The following is a 13,164-nucleotide window of genomic DNA, read 5'->3' on the forward strand; positions in this document are numbered from 1 at the left end:
AAAAATTCTATGCATAATATTATTAATATCTTTATCTATCCTGTAATTATATTACGTATCAAAATTTTTTTTAAGTATTAAAATATTCAAATTTGAATTTTGAATATTTTTACGTCCATCCTCGGTACTCGATTTACTCGGTCCCCAATTTGATTACTCGATGAATAATTTTAAATACGAAAAGATAAAAAAGATTATTTTAATTTATATTTAAAATAATATTTGCACTAGCTAGCGCAAAATACTCGAACGTATCCTCCTTCTCCTTTTTATTTTCATTTTTATCAAACACCGTCAAAGCGTCATTAATTATAAAAATATTCTTATGAATATTCTTGAATATTCACGATAGGTAAACTCGTTTTTCGTCCGTTTCGAACCATTTCTTCCAAAAAAAAAAAAAAAAAAAAGAACTCCCAGTAGAGTAATTATAATTAATATAGAGAACATTTTCATGAATTATCTAAAAACGAAAAAATTCCATTGTCATTCTTAGTTCATCCTCCTTTTTTTCTTTTCTTCTCTTCTTTTTCTTCTTCTTCTTTTTCTACCCCAAACTTATTCACGAATCTCCCCATTTTCTTCTTTCCCGCGTGCCCCCATTTTGACGATTTCATTCGTCCGAATTACTAGGTCACGAACTGGCTGTTAACTTATATTATGCATGACACGCGTCTACCTCATCGTATTTTCATGTACCGATCCGCCACGTCAAAGAGCCAATATAGGAGGATCGTTAATATGCCATCAGTAGTTACGCTAAAATCCTGGACGAGATTTCAGCGTGAGGATCGTTTAATCAGTCTGTCGAGTGGTCTGTGTTCGTGTTTGATATTTTTAAATTGGCGAATAATTCGATGGAATTGATCAAAGAACACGACGAGGAGGGGAGGAGAGAGAGAGGGGGACATATTGGGAAGAATGGAGAAATGGAGTGTAGAAAAAAAAAAAAAGGGTTTAGAAAGGGAGGGAAGGAAAAAATTATGCATAACTCGAGCCGAGCGACGTTAGATAAAATCTGTTAGACGAAAAAATTCTCTCCTACATTTTCACGCGTTCGTGAGAAGATTGAATTAAACAATTTGAGATTTAAAATCGTTTACACGTTGTTTTAAAGCGAATTAAAAAGTGATCCTTCTCTTCTCCCCTCTCTCTCTCTCTCTCTCTCTTTTTCTCTCTCTCGTTCGTTAATCAAAGTAAATTGAACAGACGATCTCGAGTCGGTTGATAGTGTGCATCTCTGAATGAATATACAAAATCTAGTGGATTTAAGAGGAACAGACGGATGAGTAATGATTTTATTTTTTAATGATATTTATTTTTTTTCTTTTTGTTGATTGAAATTTTATTCAATTGGTGGTTCTTATATGAAAAATTATCTTGCCGAGATGTTTGAATTTTGATATCTAACTGTTCATCTTGTTTTCGAGAATAAAAAATATCGAAAACGAGGAATTAAACGTGTTGTAGTGTTCTTCTATATCATTCTCGAGTTTTATTCGATAGTTTAGCACCTGAGTATCTTTTTTATTATGTTTGATATCGATTGATACTTGAAGTAATGGAATTACGTTACTAGAATGAAACTATTGAATGAGAATTTCGACGTAAGATTTAAGATAAAAAAAAAAAAATCAAATAGAAGAAAAGGTACATGATGCAATTTGTCATCTCGTTATTTCTTTTAAAATTCTGATTTCGAGATTTGCATCGATCCAATTAAATTCGAAAGTGTTTCCAAATTCCAAAATAATTTTTCCAAATTTCTAAAAAAAAAAAAAAAAAATGTATCGATGCATCGATATTTATATTTTTCGTTCGCGATTTTTATTTTACGCGCGAAGAAAAAAAATACGGAAAAAAGAAAAAAGAAGGAGAAAAAAAAAATTGCAAAAAGTTATATTGCATGCCAAAAACACGTGCACGTAAAAAGAAAATTTCCACTATTAAATACGCCGTGTTCTCCTCCTGTTCCGTTTTCACGTTCAAACAGCTATGATGAAAAATCGCGGACAGGTCATATTTTTTCATCTAAAAAACTGTACAAAGTAAAGACCGAAAGTTTGAATGACAAAGAATTCGTCGGGAACAATCGGGCCCATGATTACACCGTCATTTTTCGATACACGCCTAACCGTTCCTCCACATCGCCCTTTCCCTTTCCCTTTCTCTCTCTCTCTTTCTCTCTCTTTCACTCACTCCTCCCCTCATATCTTTCCCCTTCCTTTCCCCCCCCCCCTTACCTTTCCTCTTCCCTCACTTCTCTGCCGCTTTCAATGCATCTGCTCTCAATTTTCGATCAAACGTTAAGACACGTGAATACTTTTTCAATTTAGACAAGTTATTAACAATTTATAATTAAATATTTTTCCATAATTTTTAATCTTTTTTTTTTTTATTTTGTTTTCTTTCTTTCCACTCGAATGCACTTCGCGCGAATTTCGAATTTCTAATTAAATCGGGGAAAAATTTATCGTTTCGGATAAATTTATCGATGATGAAAGAAAAGTAACAAAGGGAAGAGGAATGTTTAAAGGAAAAAAAAAAAATCACGTATAAAAAAAAAAAAAAAGACATTTGGCAAACACGTGGATGCGAATTGAAAAGCAATTTTTTTTATTCAACTTTCTAATTTCATCGCGTCTATCATTTTTCCAATTAAATCACACGCCATTGTGTTAGCCTTCCTTTACTTTATAATGATGAAAATGCTAAAAACTAGATGAACAATAGATAACATATCGTTTTGTTTATTTTTTTAATACTTTTTCATAAATCGTACGATGTAAATGTTTTTTTCGTCGAAAATGTAAAATTATTCGTTTAAATTCGTCGTTTTTGTTTCTCATATTATTTTAACGTAACGATATCAAGTATTATATTTCAATGATTGATGATTTCTCTCTCTCTCTTTCTTTCTCTTGCTTGATCGACACGGTTTCCTTTCACCGCGATATTTTCGCCCGAATTTATCTTGCTTGATCGACACGGTTTCCTTTCACCGCGATATTTTCGCCCGAATTTATCAAGTAATAGTCGAATAAAATTCGAATCTTTTGATGAATCCTGTATTTCGAATTATGCGGTTCAATAATCGTCAATCGATTTTGCTATTCGTGTCCAATCGCTGTACAACCGGAACTGTCGTAGTTGCGCTTTCGACCAGAGAATAATATTCTAGATATTCTAGGTCATGAATTTCGCGATCGTTTTACACGTTTCTGATTTTTTCCTTTCGTTTTTTTTTTTCTTCTTTTTTATTTTCGTTCGCTATTTCGATCGATATTTCTTTTCACACTCTGAAGAAGCAACGTGAGTTAAGAAAGTAAAAGTAGTAGATTTCACGTTTAATTCGAAGTCATTTCGTGTTTCCATTTTTTTTTTTTTTCTTTAAATTTATTTTGTTGGAAATTGATTAAACCGAATCAATATTTAATTTCGTTCAAAATTGTATCGATAAATTTTTATTTTATTTTTTCTTTTTAATATAAATAAGTTAGAAAATAAAAGATGTCAATAACCAAAGTTTTAGACATTATTAAATTTCTGATTTCAATAATTTTTCTAGGAATAAAATTTTAAATTGAGAAGAATGGATTTAAAAATCTTTCGAAGGAAGAATAAGAAATTTTTAAATAAAACAATATTTTGGTTTCGATATTAAATAACAATGATATCTCTTTCTAAATATTTTAGTGTTGATTATATCGAAAGATATATACTTTAAAGGAAAATTGAAGGAAGGTAGAAAATTTTAGACGTTCTAATTTTTATTTTTAATTCCCTCTTAAATAATTTAAGAATTAATTGTGCTTAAAAGTTCGACTCGAACAACCCTCTTTCTTTCATCTTTTTCAAAATTCATTTCATTCTTTCCGCAAAACTATCTCGGCAACCAATAGAATATTAATAATTACTTTTTATTTCGCCTCTCGACCTTATGGAAATCCGCCAATAAATTACTTGCCGCGCCCGTTCAATCGAGCGTTTAGCATTCAAGGAATTCTTGGAAGGAGGGTCCATTAGTTAGCGCGAAAATTCGCCTCTCTTTTTAATCTGGAAAGTCTTGCAAGATGTTTTTCATCGGCGTTTTACATTAATGTTCGATGGACACAGAAATTGGCTTGGCGAGTATTGCCAAACAGAAACGAGTTTTCAAACGGAGGGCGAGGCAATCAAAGTAATTGGCAATTTTCCCTGAAGTCGATCCTTTCGTTGCCATTTCATGGTCAACCGTCCCTTCCACTTTCTCTCTCTCTCTCTCTTTCTCTCTCTCTCTCTCTCTCTCCCTTTCAACGCCAGAAATCGTGTATTTAAACAGCAACTAATGGACCGTTTATTGACCGAAACACTTTTCGGTTCGGTCGATCGTTGCACAAATTCGATTATCGTCCTTCTACTCTTCATTATCTGCAATTTTCTTCCTTGTATACCAATTAAATCGATAAACGTCGGCCAATACCTGAACGAGGCGTTTGCCAAGTCGAGTGTTTTGTTGGGCGGCAATGTAAATGTATTTTAAAAATGTGACGAGAAAGAAAATTATTTTTTTTATTTTTGACGATTGTGGAAATGTTAAACGAATATGGAAACACTTTTCTAATATTTTCATTTGAAAATGTTTTCAATTATTTTTTTTTTTTTATCTCTCTTGTACTTTTTTTTTTAATCTTTAATTGGATTGCTAGTTAGTATTTAATTGTAAATTTTGATTATTAAACTTTGCAATATTTTTATTTTGAAAATATTTTTTTTTTTCCTTTTTACTTTTTTTTTTCTGCTCTATATTCTATTTATCTTCGAGGTAATTGATTTGTTAGTTCAATTCACTTGTTAATTGTAATAATAGAAATATAAATTTAGAAACTTTCGCATTTCATCGATCGAACTTTGCAATATTGTTTGAAAATTTGTAATTTTTAATTTCTATGTCATGTTCGTCTCTTCGTGTTCGAGGTGATTGAATTGTTAAATTCAATTTAAAAAAAAATTTAGTTTAGTTATTTTATCTCGAGCTCGAAGACGGTGAGGTTTATTTCCTTCGTTTTTAATTTCTTAACTGGTTTGTCCACCACTTTTTTATTTGGTTCGTCTCTCGAAGTATCGGTGTAAGTAACGCCTCGATGCCCGGAATGTATCAGCCTCGAGTACTTACAAGGAGTAAAGTAATTGGCAATTTTCTCTTAAATCGCAGACCCATCCTCAAAGAGGTATTGCGGTTAAGTGAATAATAGTTAATTTATCGATAAACTTGTCACGTATCAGACGCTTTGTTAAAAAACTATGAGAAACGATATCGATAATTATCAAATAATTCGAATTTTTTTTCTTTCTTTCTTTCTTTCTTTTCTTTCTTTCCGATCATTTTACAACGTTTCATAATGGAAATAGAAATTTTTTTTCCATTTCCACACTGTGGTCGACGAAATACGATATTTCACAATTTGATAAATAAAATTTTACGCTTATCCATAATAATCAAAAATTTGCAAAATAGGGTTTTAATTATATTTGCGTTCACATCGCTTCTGATAAAATTTGATACTTCGTTGATATTGATTGCTCTCCATCGTAGAAAACTGAAATTTTCAATGATTAAAATTGTATAGTTATCCGTAATAATGACATAAAATGACGTGTATCGAAATTTGCAAAATAGCATTTTAATTGTATTTGCCTTGCTCGCAAAATTTGATACTTCGTATATATCGAATATATACCTTTCTTCAATATAGAGAGTCGAAATTTTCACTAAATGAAACGCTATAGTTTACAATAATTATTTAAAAATATCTACGTTGCGGTAAATACGGTTACATAAATTTTTTCAACTGACTTGAAAAAACGTAATTGACAAAATGATGAAAGATAAAAATTTCATTATCGATTTCTCGATTCTTTAAAATGTAGAATAGCCGACAATTTGAAATTCCTATATCCCTTTTTCCATTTCATTTCTTTCGTTAACCGTTCCTTTTTAACCGTTCCTCTACTTTTATCACCTACATATACATAGAATTGTGTAATTCACAGTAATCCCACGGTAACGTACGATAACTTTAAGTAGCGTGAAACGAATTTAACTGTCTTATAAATAATGGCAAATCTTTCGAGGATTTTTGATTGAAAAAAAAAACGATTTTTATTTCCATCGTGCGAAAAAGATTGAATTTCAAAATTAAGAAATCAGAATTAATCGAATTAATTATCTTTTCTTTTCTTCTCTTTTTGGAATAAATTGAATATATATATTATATTCGCAAACGATTCGAAAATTGTTCAAAATTACGAAATAATAATAATAATAATCGATCGTGGATAAATTACGTTACGTTTTTGTAGAAGAAAAAAAATATAAAATAAAAAGTAGAAGTTCGATCGAGAAGTGTACGATTCTATTTCTGCAATCCACGTTTCTTGGAAGAATATAAAAGCTGCGAGGTCTATTAACGTAAAAGATGCAAGGGATCGATTTGGTCGTAGTACAATTTCTTCGAAAACCTTCCCGAACAAATCAATAACCGGGGCGACGTATAAATGAACTCGCGTCGTTGAATCCATCGTTCAACCGATCCGACACCGGGTCAACTTTGATTTTTCCATTTCGGTGAACTTGGTTGGATATTTAAGAACATCTGTTGCACGACATGCTGCGATTCGTTTAACAGTGTTGATAAAATGGAAAATATTTCTTTTTCTAATTGTCAAACTCTCAAATTTGTTTAATCTTTCGTTTTGTAAAAAAGATTCTAAATTCAATCCCTTTCGAATCAATTTTTCAAACATTTTTAATATCTTTGAAGATATTTTCAAAATTAAATATATTTAAATTACATATGTTATTTAATATTTTATTAAATTATTTCGAGCAACTATGTCGTCTTATTTACCAAACATTTGCACTGTTGAATACGTATAAAAGTAGAAAATGGAAGATCTCTGGTGGAGAGAAGGTGCGAGTAATTCGCCCACCGCGGGCGTTTAAGAGCAGATGCGAGCAGAATGCATTTAAATCACCGAATTTCAAATGCAGAAAAGGGGTAAATGTCGCGCTACCTTCGATTTGACTTGGAGCGGCGGTTTAGTCACGATTCGATCGCCTTTGAAACATCACTCACTATACTGGAACGTGACTGGAACCTGAACAGTATCGCGCGCGCTTCCTCTGGAATCAGGAAGCACTAAACAGTGATTGAACTGTGACTGTGTCTCTCGATTCGATCGTTAATGGAAATTGAACTTTAACACAATTGTTGTTGCAATGTATGTATATAAAATGATGACGCGTTCGATACATCGAAGCGAGACGTGTTCTCGTTATTTTATTCCTTTTATGAATTTTAAATGGAAAGAAGAGTTTTTAATGTTCCTCTAGAATTTGATAAGAAAATGTTTGTATTCGTGGTGTATCGTGATCGTTTTAATTCTCGGAATATTAGATGAAAAGAGGAATTGAATTCTGTAATTCTGATATTGAGAAATTGAGAAATTTTTAGAAAAATTAAATTAAATCGGTTTACCTTCTGAATTTAATTTCTTGTTGTTTTTATTTACGAGTTATTAATTAAAAACGTGTCAACCTCCCTTCCACAGAAATCTGAAATCAAACTGATTAAATCGAAATAATTTATATTATTTATCAGAGTGATTCTGAAAAGGAAAGATTCTAATGTTAAAATTAACATATTTACAGAAAATTAAATCAGTCTGTTTGTTTTCTTAAAATCTCGTTATTTAATATTTTATTTACAGTAATATTTCTTTTTGTATATATATATATATATAGATATACATAATACATGTAATAATGTCTATAGAAATTTTCTATTTTCCCTCCTCACAAATTTTTATCGAACCTTTAGACGAAATATCAAAAATAGATACTTTCGAAAGGAATGAATAGATATATTTTTTTTATTTTCAACGAGTAATATGCACGAATTGTTTTTTCTCTACTATTTTCGTGGAATTCGTTTGATGTTTCGTCTATTGTACATACGTGGTGGTAATTTCTGATCACGTCCGTTGAAACGTTTGTCGGTCGTCATTCCACCGGTTCCTCGTTTCGACATCGCGAAACATGATCGTGCATTTTTCTCTTTGTTCCCGCTATTTGCGTATTTTTTGAAAGCTTAAAAATATTATATTTCTCCCGCGCTCGTGTGTTTATTTTGTGCTTGACTGCATAAAAAACGACATATCGATTTTTATTGAATTTTCCGCCTTTTTGTTTCCCCCAGATATTCGATCGAAATACCTAAACAGGATATCTTCGAAAGGGGGAAAAGCTTTCGTAAAATTATTATGAAAATTATATGATAAATGTGAAGGGAAACAATTAAGGATTTAATTCGTTAATATTGAACGATGTATAAATTAATTGTATTTTAAGAAGTAATATTTTACTCGCTAATTATTGCGAATAATTTTTTTAAAAAATTCTCCCACTAATTTTTTTAATATTTTTTTCTGATTTCAGGGACTACTACTACGACAGGTGAGTGCAAATCACGCGGAGATACAAATTTTCTTGCCCAGTTTTAAAAACACGGTATTCTCTATTCTGCGATTGATGGGTATGTAAAATGAAAATATTTTTGATATTCGAATGCTTTTCGCACAAAATATTCGACTCGCATAATTCATTAAAAAACAAAAGAAAATTTGAAATAGTTTGAGTCGAAACATTGGAAATTGAAATGATATTTCTGTAAAAGTGGTTTAAAAAATATAGTATTATTTATTTAACGCTTGAATCACGAGCAAATACCATTTGATATTTGTTGAATATTATCCAAAATAGAAGATACAATCGGTATCACGTATATTCCAAATACAAATTACCCCCAAAACATTAAATTCCAAACATTTGTAATTTAAAATCTTGCTCTATTTGGCATCATTGGTAAAATTACATTTAGAAAAAATAAAAACAAAATACAATACATCGAAACTTTAATTTCAAATAATATTTCGGTAAAAAAAAAAAAAAAAAAAAAAAAAAACAATCGCTTGGTATATAATCCATAATCCTTTACTCACGAAATTTCATTAAAGGGATCAAAAATTTTTCATTAAAATTTCATCAAAAGATGCAAAAATATTCGAATACCTTCGTGTATTCCGTTATAAATAAATTTCCAAACTACATTTGATATTACAAAATTCGTTTCGTGAAAATAAATTTTTCCACGAGCTAATCGCGCTGAATGCGCGTAAAAGGTTGCGTTAAGCTGATTTCCTTCCATTGAAAACATTTCGAAATCTCGGGAGCACGATGACCGCGCGCGCGCGCGCAAATTTTCGAAAACCCGGGCATAATTTGCCGTCGATGCTGGAATTGTAACTACCAGACCGTAAATCATAATTATTATCTCGGCCCGTTTCACGAATGTTTTACTTCTGCCTCGTGTGCGCGATACGCAAGAGGAATATTGGCAACAATATTGAAGTTTATTAATTTATTTTTCCGTGTATCGTTTTCGCGCCGATGCGTGAACGCATTTATTAACTTCTGGCATCCAACTCCAATTTTTTCCACGTGATAATCGTTATTTATCTTTATCATCGATTTCTTTTTTTCCCTCACCCCCTCTTAATAATTGTTAATTGGAAAAATATAATTTTTATTTAATTCGAGATTTTTTGAAAGTTTTTTCCGTCTTTCCAGGATATGAGCGAAGAATAGAGCATTCGAAAAACGCGAATTCTATTGGAAGAATAAAAATAATAATGGACTTGGAACTTAGAAATGGAGGAAATGATTATTCCATTTGCATTATATTGACAAAGTAACTTCTGTTGATAGATATTTCTATATATCAATTTTTTGACGAAGGATTACGTCTGATTACTTAAATAAGATCTCTTTCCCATAAAATTTCACAAAGTTCACAAAACATTATTAAAAGAAGGTTCGACTCAACTAAATCGACATTGCGCACTGCTCTCTTTTCTTTCTCTCTCTTTTCTTCGTCTCGACAAACGAAAATGTAACGAAAAAAAGAAAAAAGAGAGAGAGAGAGAGAAAATAACACCGTTTCAAGCACGAAAAAAAAGCGAGGAGAAGAGAATCGCGAGTTCAAATGAACTGCGCGAGTAGATTTTTCAAGCGGGATCTATCGTCGTTCAAAGGGACTTTTCTCGCCGTTGTCCATTTAAAAAGCTCCCGGCGAAATTCTTGAAACCGTTAAAGAAGCTCTACTTTTCTAATATCGAAAATATCACGACCGCTCTCTTTAAGACGTATGTGCACACGAATAAAAGGTATTTCCGCCCGCGAAGAGACGCGAATTTTTTTCTTTTTTTTTTTTTTCTTTCCTTTTTTTTTAAGCACGACGAGAAAGCAACACAACCCGGTTAAATAAAACATTACGAAATCAACACGCGTTTCTATCCCGAACGCGAGCAACCTTGATGCAACGGATTCTCCTGCGTTGACTTAAGCTGGATGTATCCTTCCTCGCTCTGGATTTGTTAATATTTATGGTATCGAAAATCCTTCCGCGCATCTTCTCGGCAAATTGGACACGAGAATGTAGTAGATGAAAGGGTTATGAAAGGTTTATTGTTTCAAACTCTTACAGCCGTATAGCGCATCCTTTTAAGATATTTTGATAGAGTGATGGAATTGTATTAATTTCGAAGAGAAGAAATTTCAATGTTCAGGGAGGAAATAACAGAAAAAAAAAAAATTCAATCGAAATTGTTTCGAAAGATTTTCAAATGATTTTTTTTTTTATTTCAAACGCAGCTGTATTATTTAAGTGTTATTATTTATTATGTGTTAAGTGTTATTATTTATTAAGTGTTATTATTTAAGTGATGGAATTGTATTAATTTCGAAGAGAAGAAATTTCAATTTTCAAAAAGGAAATAACAGAAGAAAAAAAAAATTCAATCGAAATTGTTTCGAAAGATTTTCAAATGATTTTTTTTTTTTTTATTTCAAACGCAGCTGTATTATTTAAGTGTTATTATTTATTATGTGTTATATTATTATATTATATATTATATTATATTATTATATTATGTGTTTGTATTATTTATTATGTGTTAAGTGTTATTATTTATTAAGTGTTATTATTTAAGTGATGGAATTGTATTAATTTCGAAGAGAAGAATTTTCAATTTTCAAAAAGGAAATAACAGAAAAAAAAAATTCAATCGAAATTGTTTCGAAAGATTTTCAAATGATTTTTTTTTTTTTTTTATTTCAAACGCAGCTGTATTATTTAATACATATTTAATATACGTAAATTTCGATTCCAATTCGATTGATTTTCATTCGATGCATCGCTTTCAAATAATGTTTAATATTTAGTTGGACTAATAGTAGTTTTTACAGTTTTAACCGTGAGAATCGAGTTTGAAAGGACAATGGAAAGGAAAGTGAGGAGAACGAGGGGATGATGATCGAATAGTTAAGGAGGAAACGGAAAATGGGAGCGTATCAGGTTCGGTCTTTGTGAGAGGTCGCGTCGCGAAATCACGACTCCACCTTCTTGAATAGAGGCAAACGAAGCATGCAAGGGTTGATTAGTCAGTCTGCAAGCAAACACCCCCGACGACAGGATACATTAACGCTTAATTATTCGCCTACTGCACGCGATTATTTTTTCCTTTTCTTCTTCTTTTTTTTCTTTCTTTTTTTTTTTTTTTTTTTTTTAATTTCTTTTCTTCTTTTTTCCCCTCCCTCTTTCACCCTCCCTTCCCTCGCCCCATCCTCCTCCTTCACCCTCGAGGTATTCGTCCAATTAATCGGCCGCTCGCTTCGCCTCGCTCAAGAAGCGAACAAGGACCGGGTTGATTGAATGGAAGTGGAACTTAAAGAGGCGATGCACGTGCGATTATCAAAGCGAGGCGGTACACGCCAACGTTATTATGCTCACGTGACCATGGATAATAATTATTAAAGCGCAACCTGGTGGCTGCCTTTCTATGTTTCGAGCGACACAACGCGAATTTCCCCGGGTGAAACGGCATTTTTCCTCTCGTCCTCGCGTCCAAGTGAGAACTGAATTTCCGTGTAATTTAGAATCCGTTTGTGCGACACCAAAGGTTAAGAGATAGCGAGCTCGATATCTATATATATAAAGAGAGAGAGAGAGAAACGACGAATTTCGTGGTTATCGATTTTATCGTCGAACGTTTTGATGGAAGAAATTGTTTTTTCACCTCTTTATCGAACTGGCTTTGTCGTCGTTTATGGTTTATTATTTATAGAGGAATATAAAGATCCTCTAAAATATATACATATATATATATACTCTGTCTAAGAATATAATCAAATTTCGAAATATTCTATCCATAGAATGGCGAAACGCATTAAATAAATGCAACGTCGTGCGAAAAATTAATAATTTCGTTCAACTCGTGAATTTAATTGAACCCCAATTCACGATACCAAACTTGTTGTAACTTGTATAACCCGTGATATGATGTATGTACGTCCACTTGGCTATGCATCTTCGCGCAACGGTGGCCAAACATCGGCAATCGAATGAAAGGGTGCGCGAAAAAGATTGAAAAAAGAAAAAAGAGGGGGAGGAGGGAGGGAAATCGAAAAATGGAAGAGCGTTGTCCACGCAACCGCCCCTCGAACGCGTCCTTTTTTGCTTTAATTGTTGCGATTCAGAGACAGTTCGTGACCGGCCTGGAGAAAGACCGGTGCTGCGGCTAGAAAGGTAGAACGCCGCTAGAACAGGGCCGAATAAAAGTCATAAGCTCTCTCTCAGGTGAGGGAGGAAGGGGTTTGCACCCGGTTGGAACGGAATTATAACCGTGGGCAAGGGAGACACATCCTCCGCCCGCCCTTTTCTTCCCGTCCAAACACGAACCATGTGACGTTGCGTCCTCTCGTTGCTTTATTAATTCCTCCCTTGCGCAACCGTGTTGCGCCACCTTCTTTTTTCCCCCCTTCTTTTTTTTCTTTTTTTATTTTTCATTTTTTTTTTTTCTATCCCCGTTTTCCAAAGGACTTTATATTCCATCCTTGCGCCCTGCTTTAAATATGCAACACGCGCGCCATAGAAAACACACGTATACACGAGTATACACGGGCAACGTGTAACGCACACGAGGCATCTAAAATCGCCACAAGCGACACCGCGGTACACGCGGTCCTGGAACATTGTGCTGTGCTCGCCGACTAAAAAGGAATTG

At 32.7% G+C, this 13,164-nt stretch overlaps 1 protein-coding gene across 9 annotated transcripts in view; it reads left to right on the top strand.

Annotated features, from left to right (window-relative positions):
* The window catches only part of LOC122711218, a 341,055-nt gene that overhangs the window by 301,912 nt on the left and 25,979 nt on the right, over positions 1–13,164 (top strand). For all 9 annotated transcript variants that reach the window (XM_043929778.1, XM_043929779.1, XM_043929776.1 and 6 more), the window contains one exon: positions 8,480–8,497. In XM_043929778.1, coding sequence (XP_043785713.1) covers positions 8,480–8,497 — 18 coding nt within the window. The remainder of the gene's footprint in view (positions 1–8,479; positions 8,498–13,164) is intronic.

The sequence above is a fragment of the Apis laboriosa genome, unplaced genomic scaffold, assembly GCF_014066325.1.
Source record: "Apis laboriosa isolate Shangri-la unplaced genomic scaffold, ASM1406632v1 scaffold16_cov148, whole genome shotgun sequence".
In the NCBI taxonomy this organism is placed as follows: domain Eukaryota; kingdom Metazoa; phylum Arthropoda; class Insecta; order Hymenoptera; family Apidae; genus Apis; species Apis laboriosa.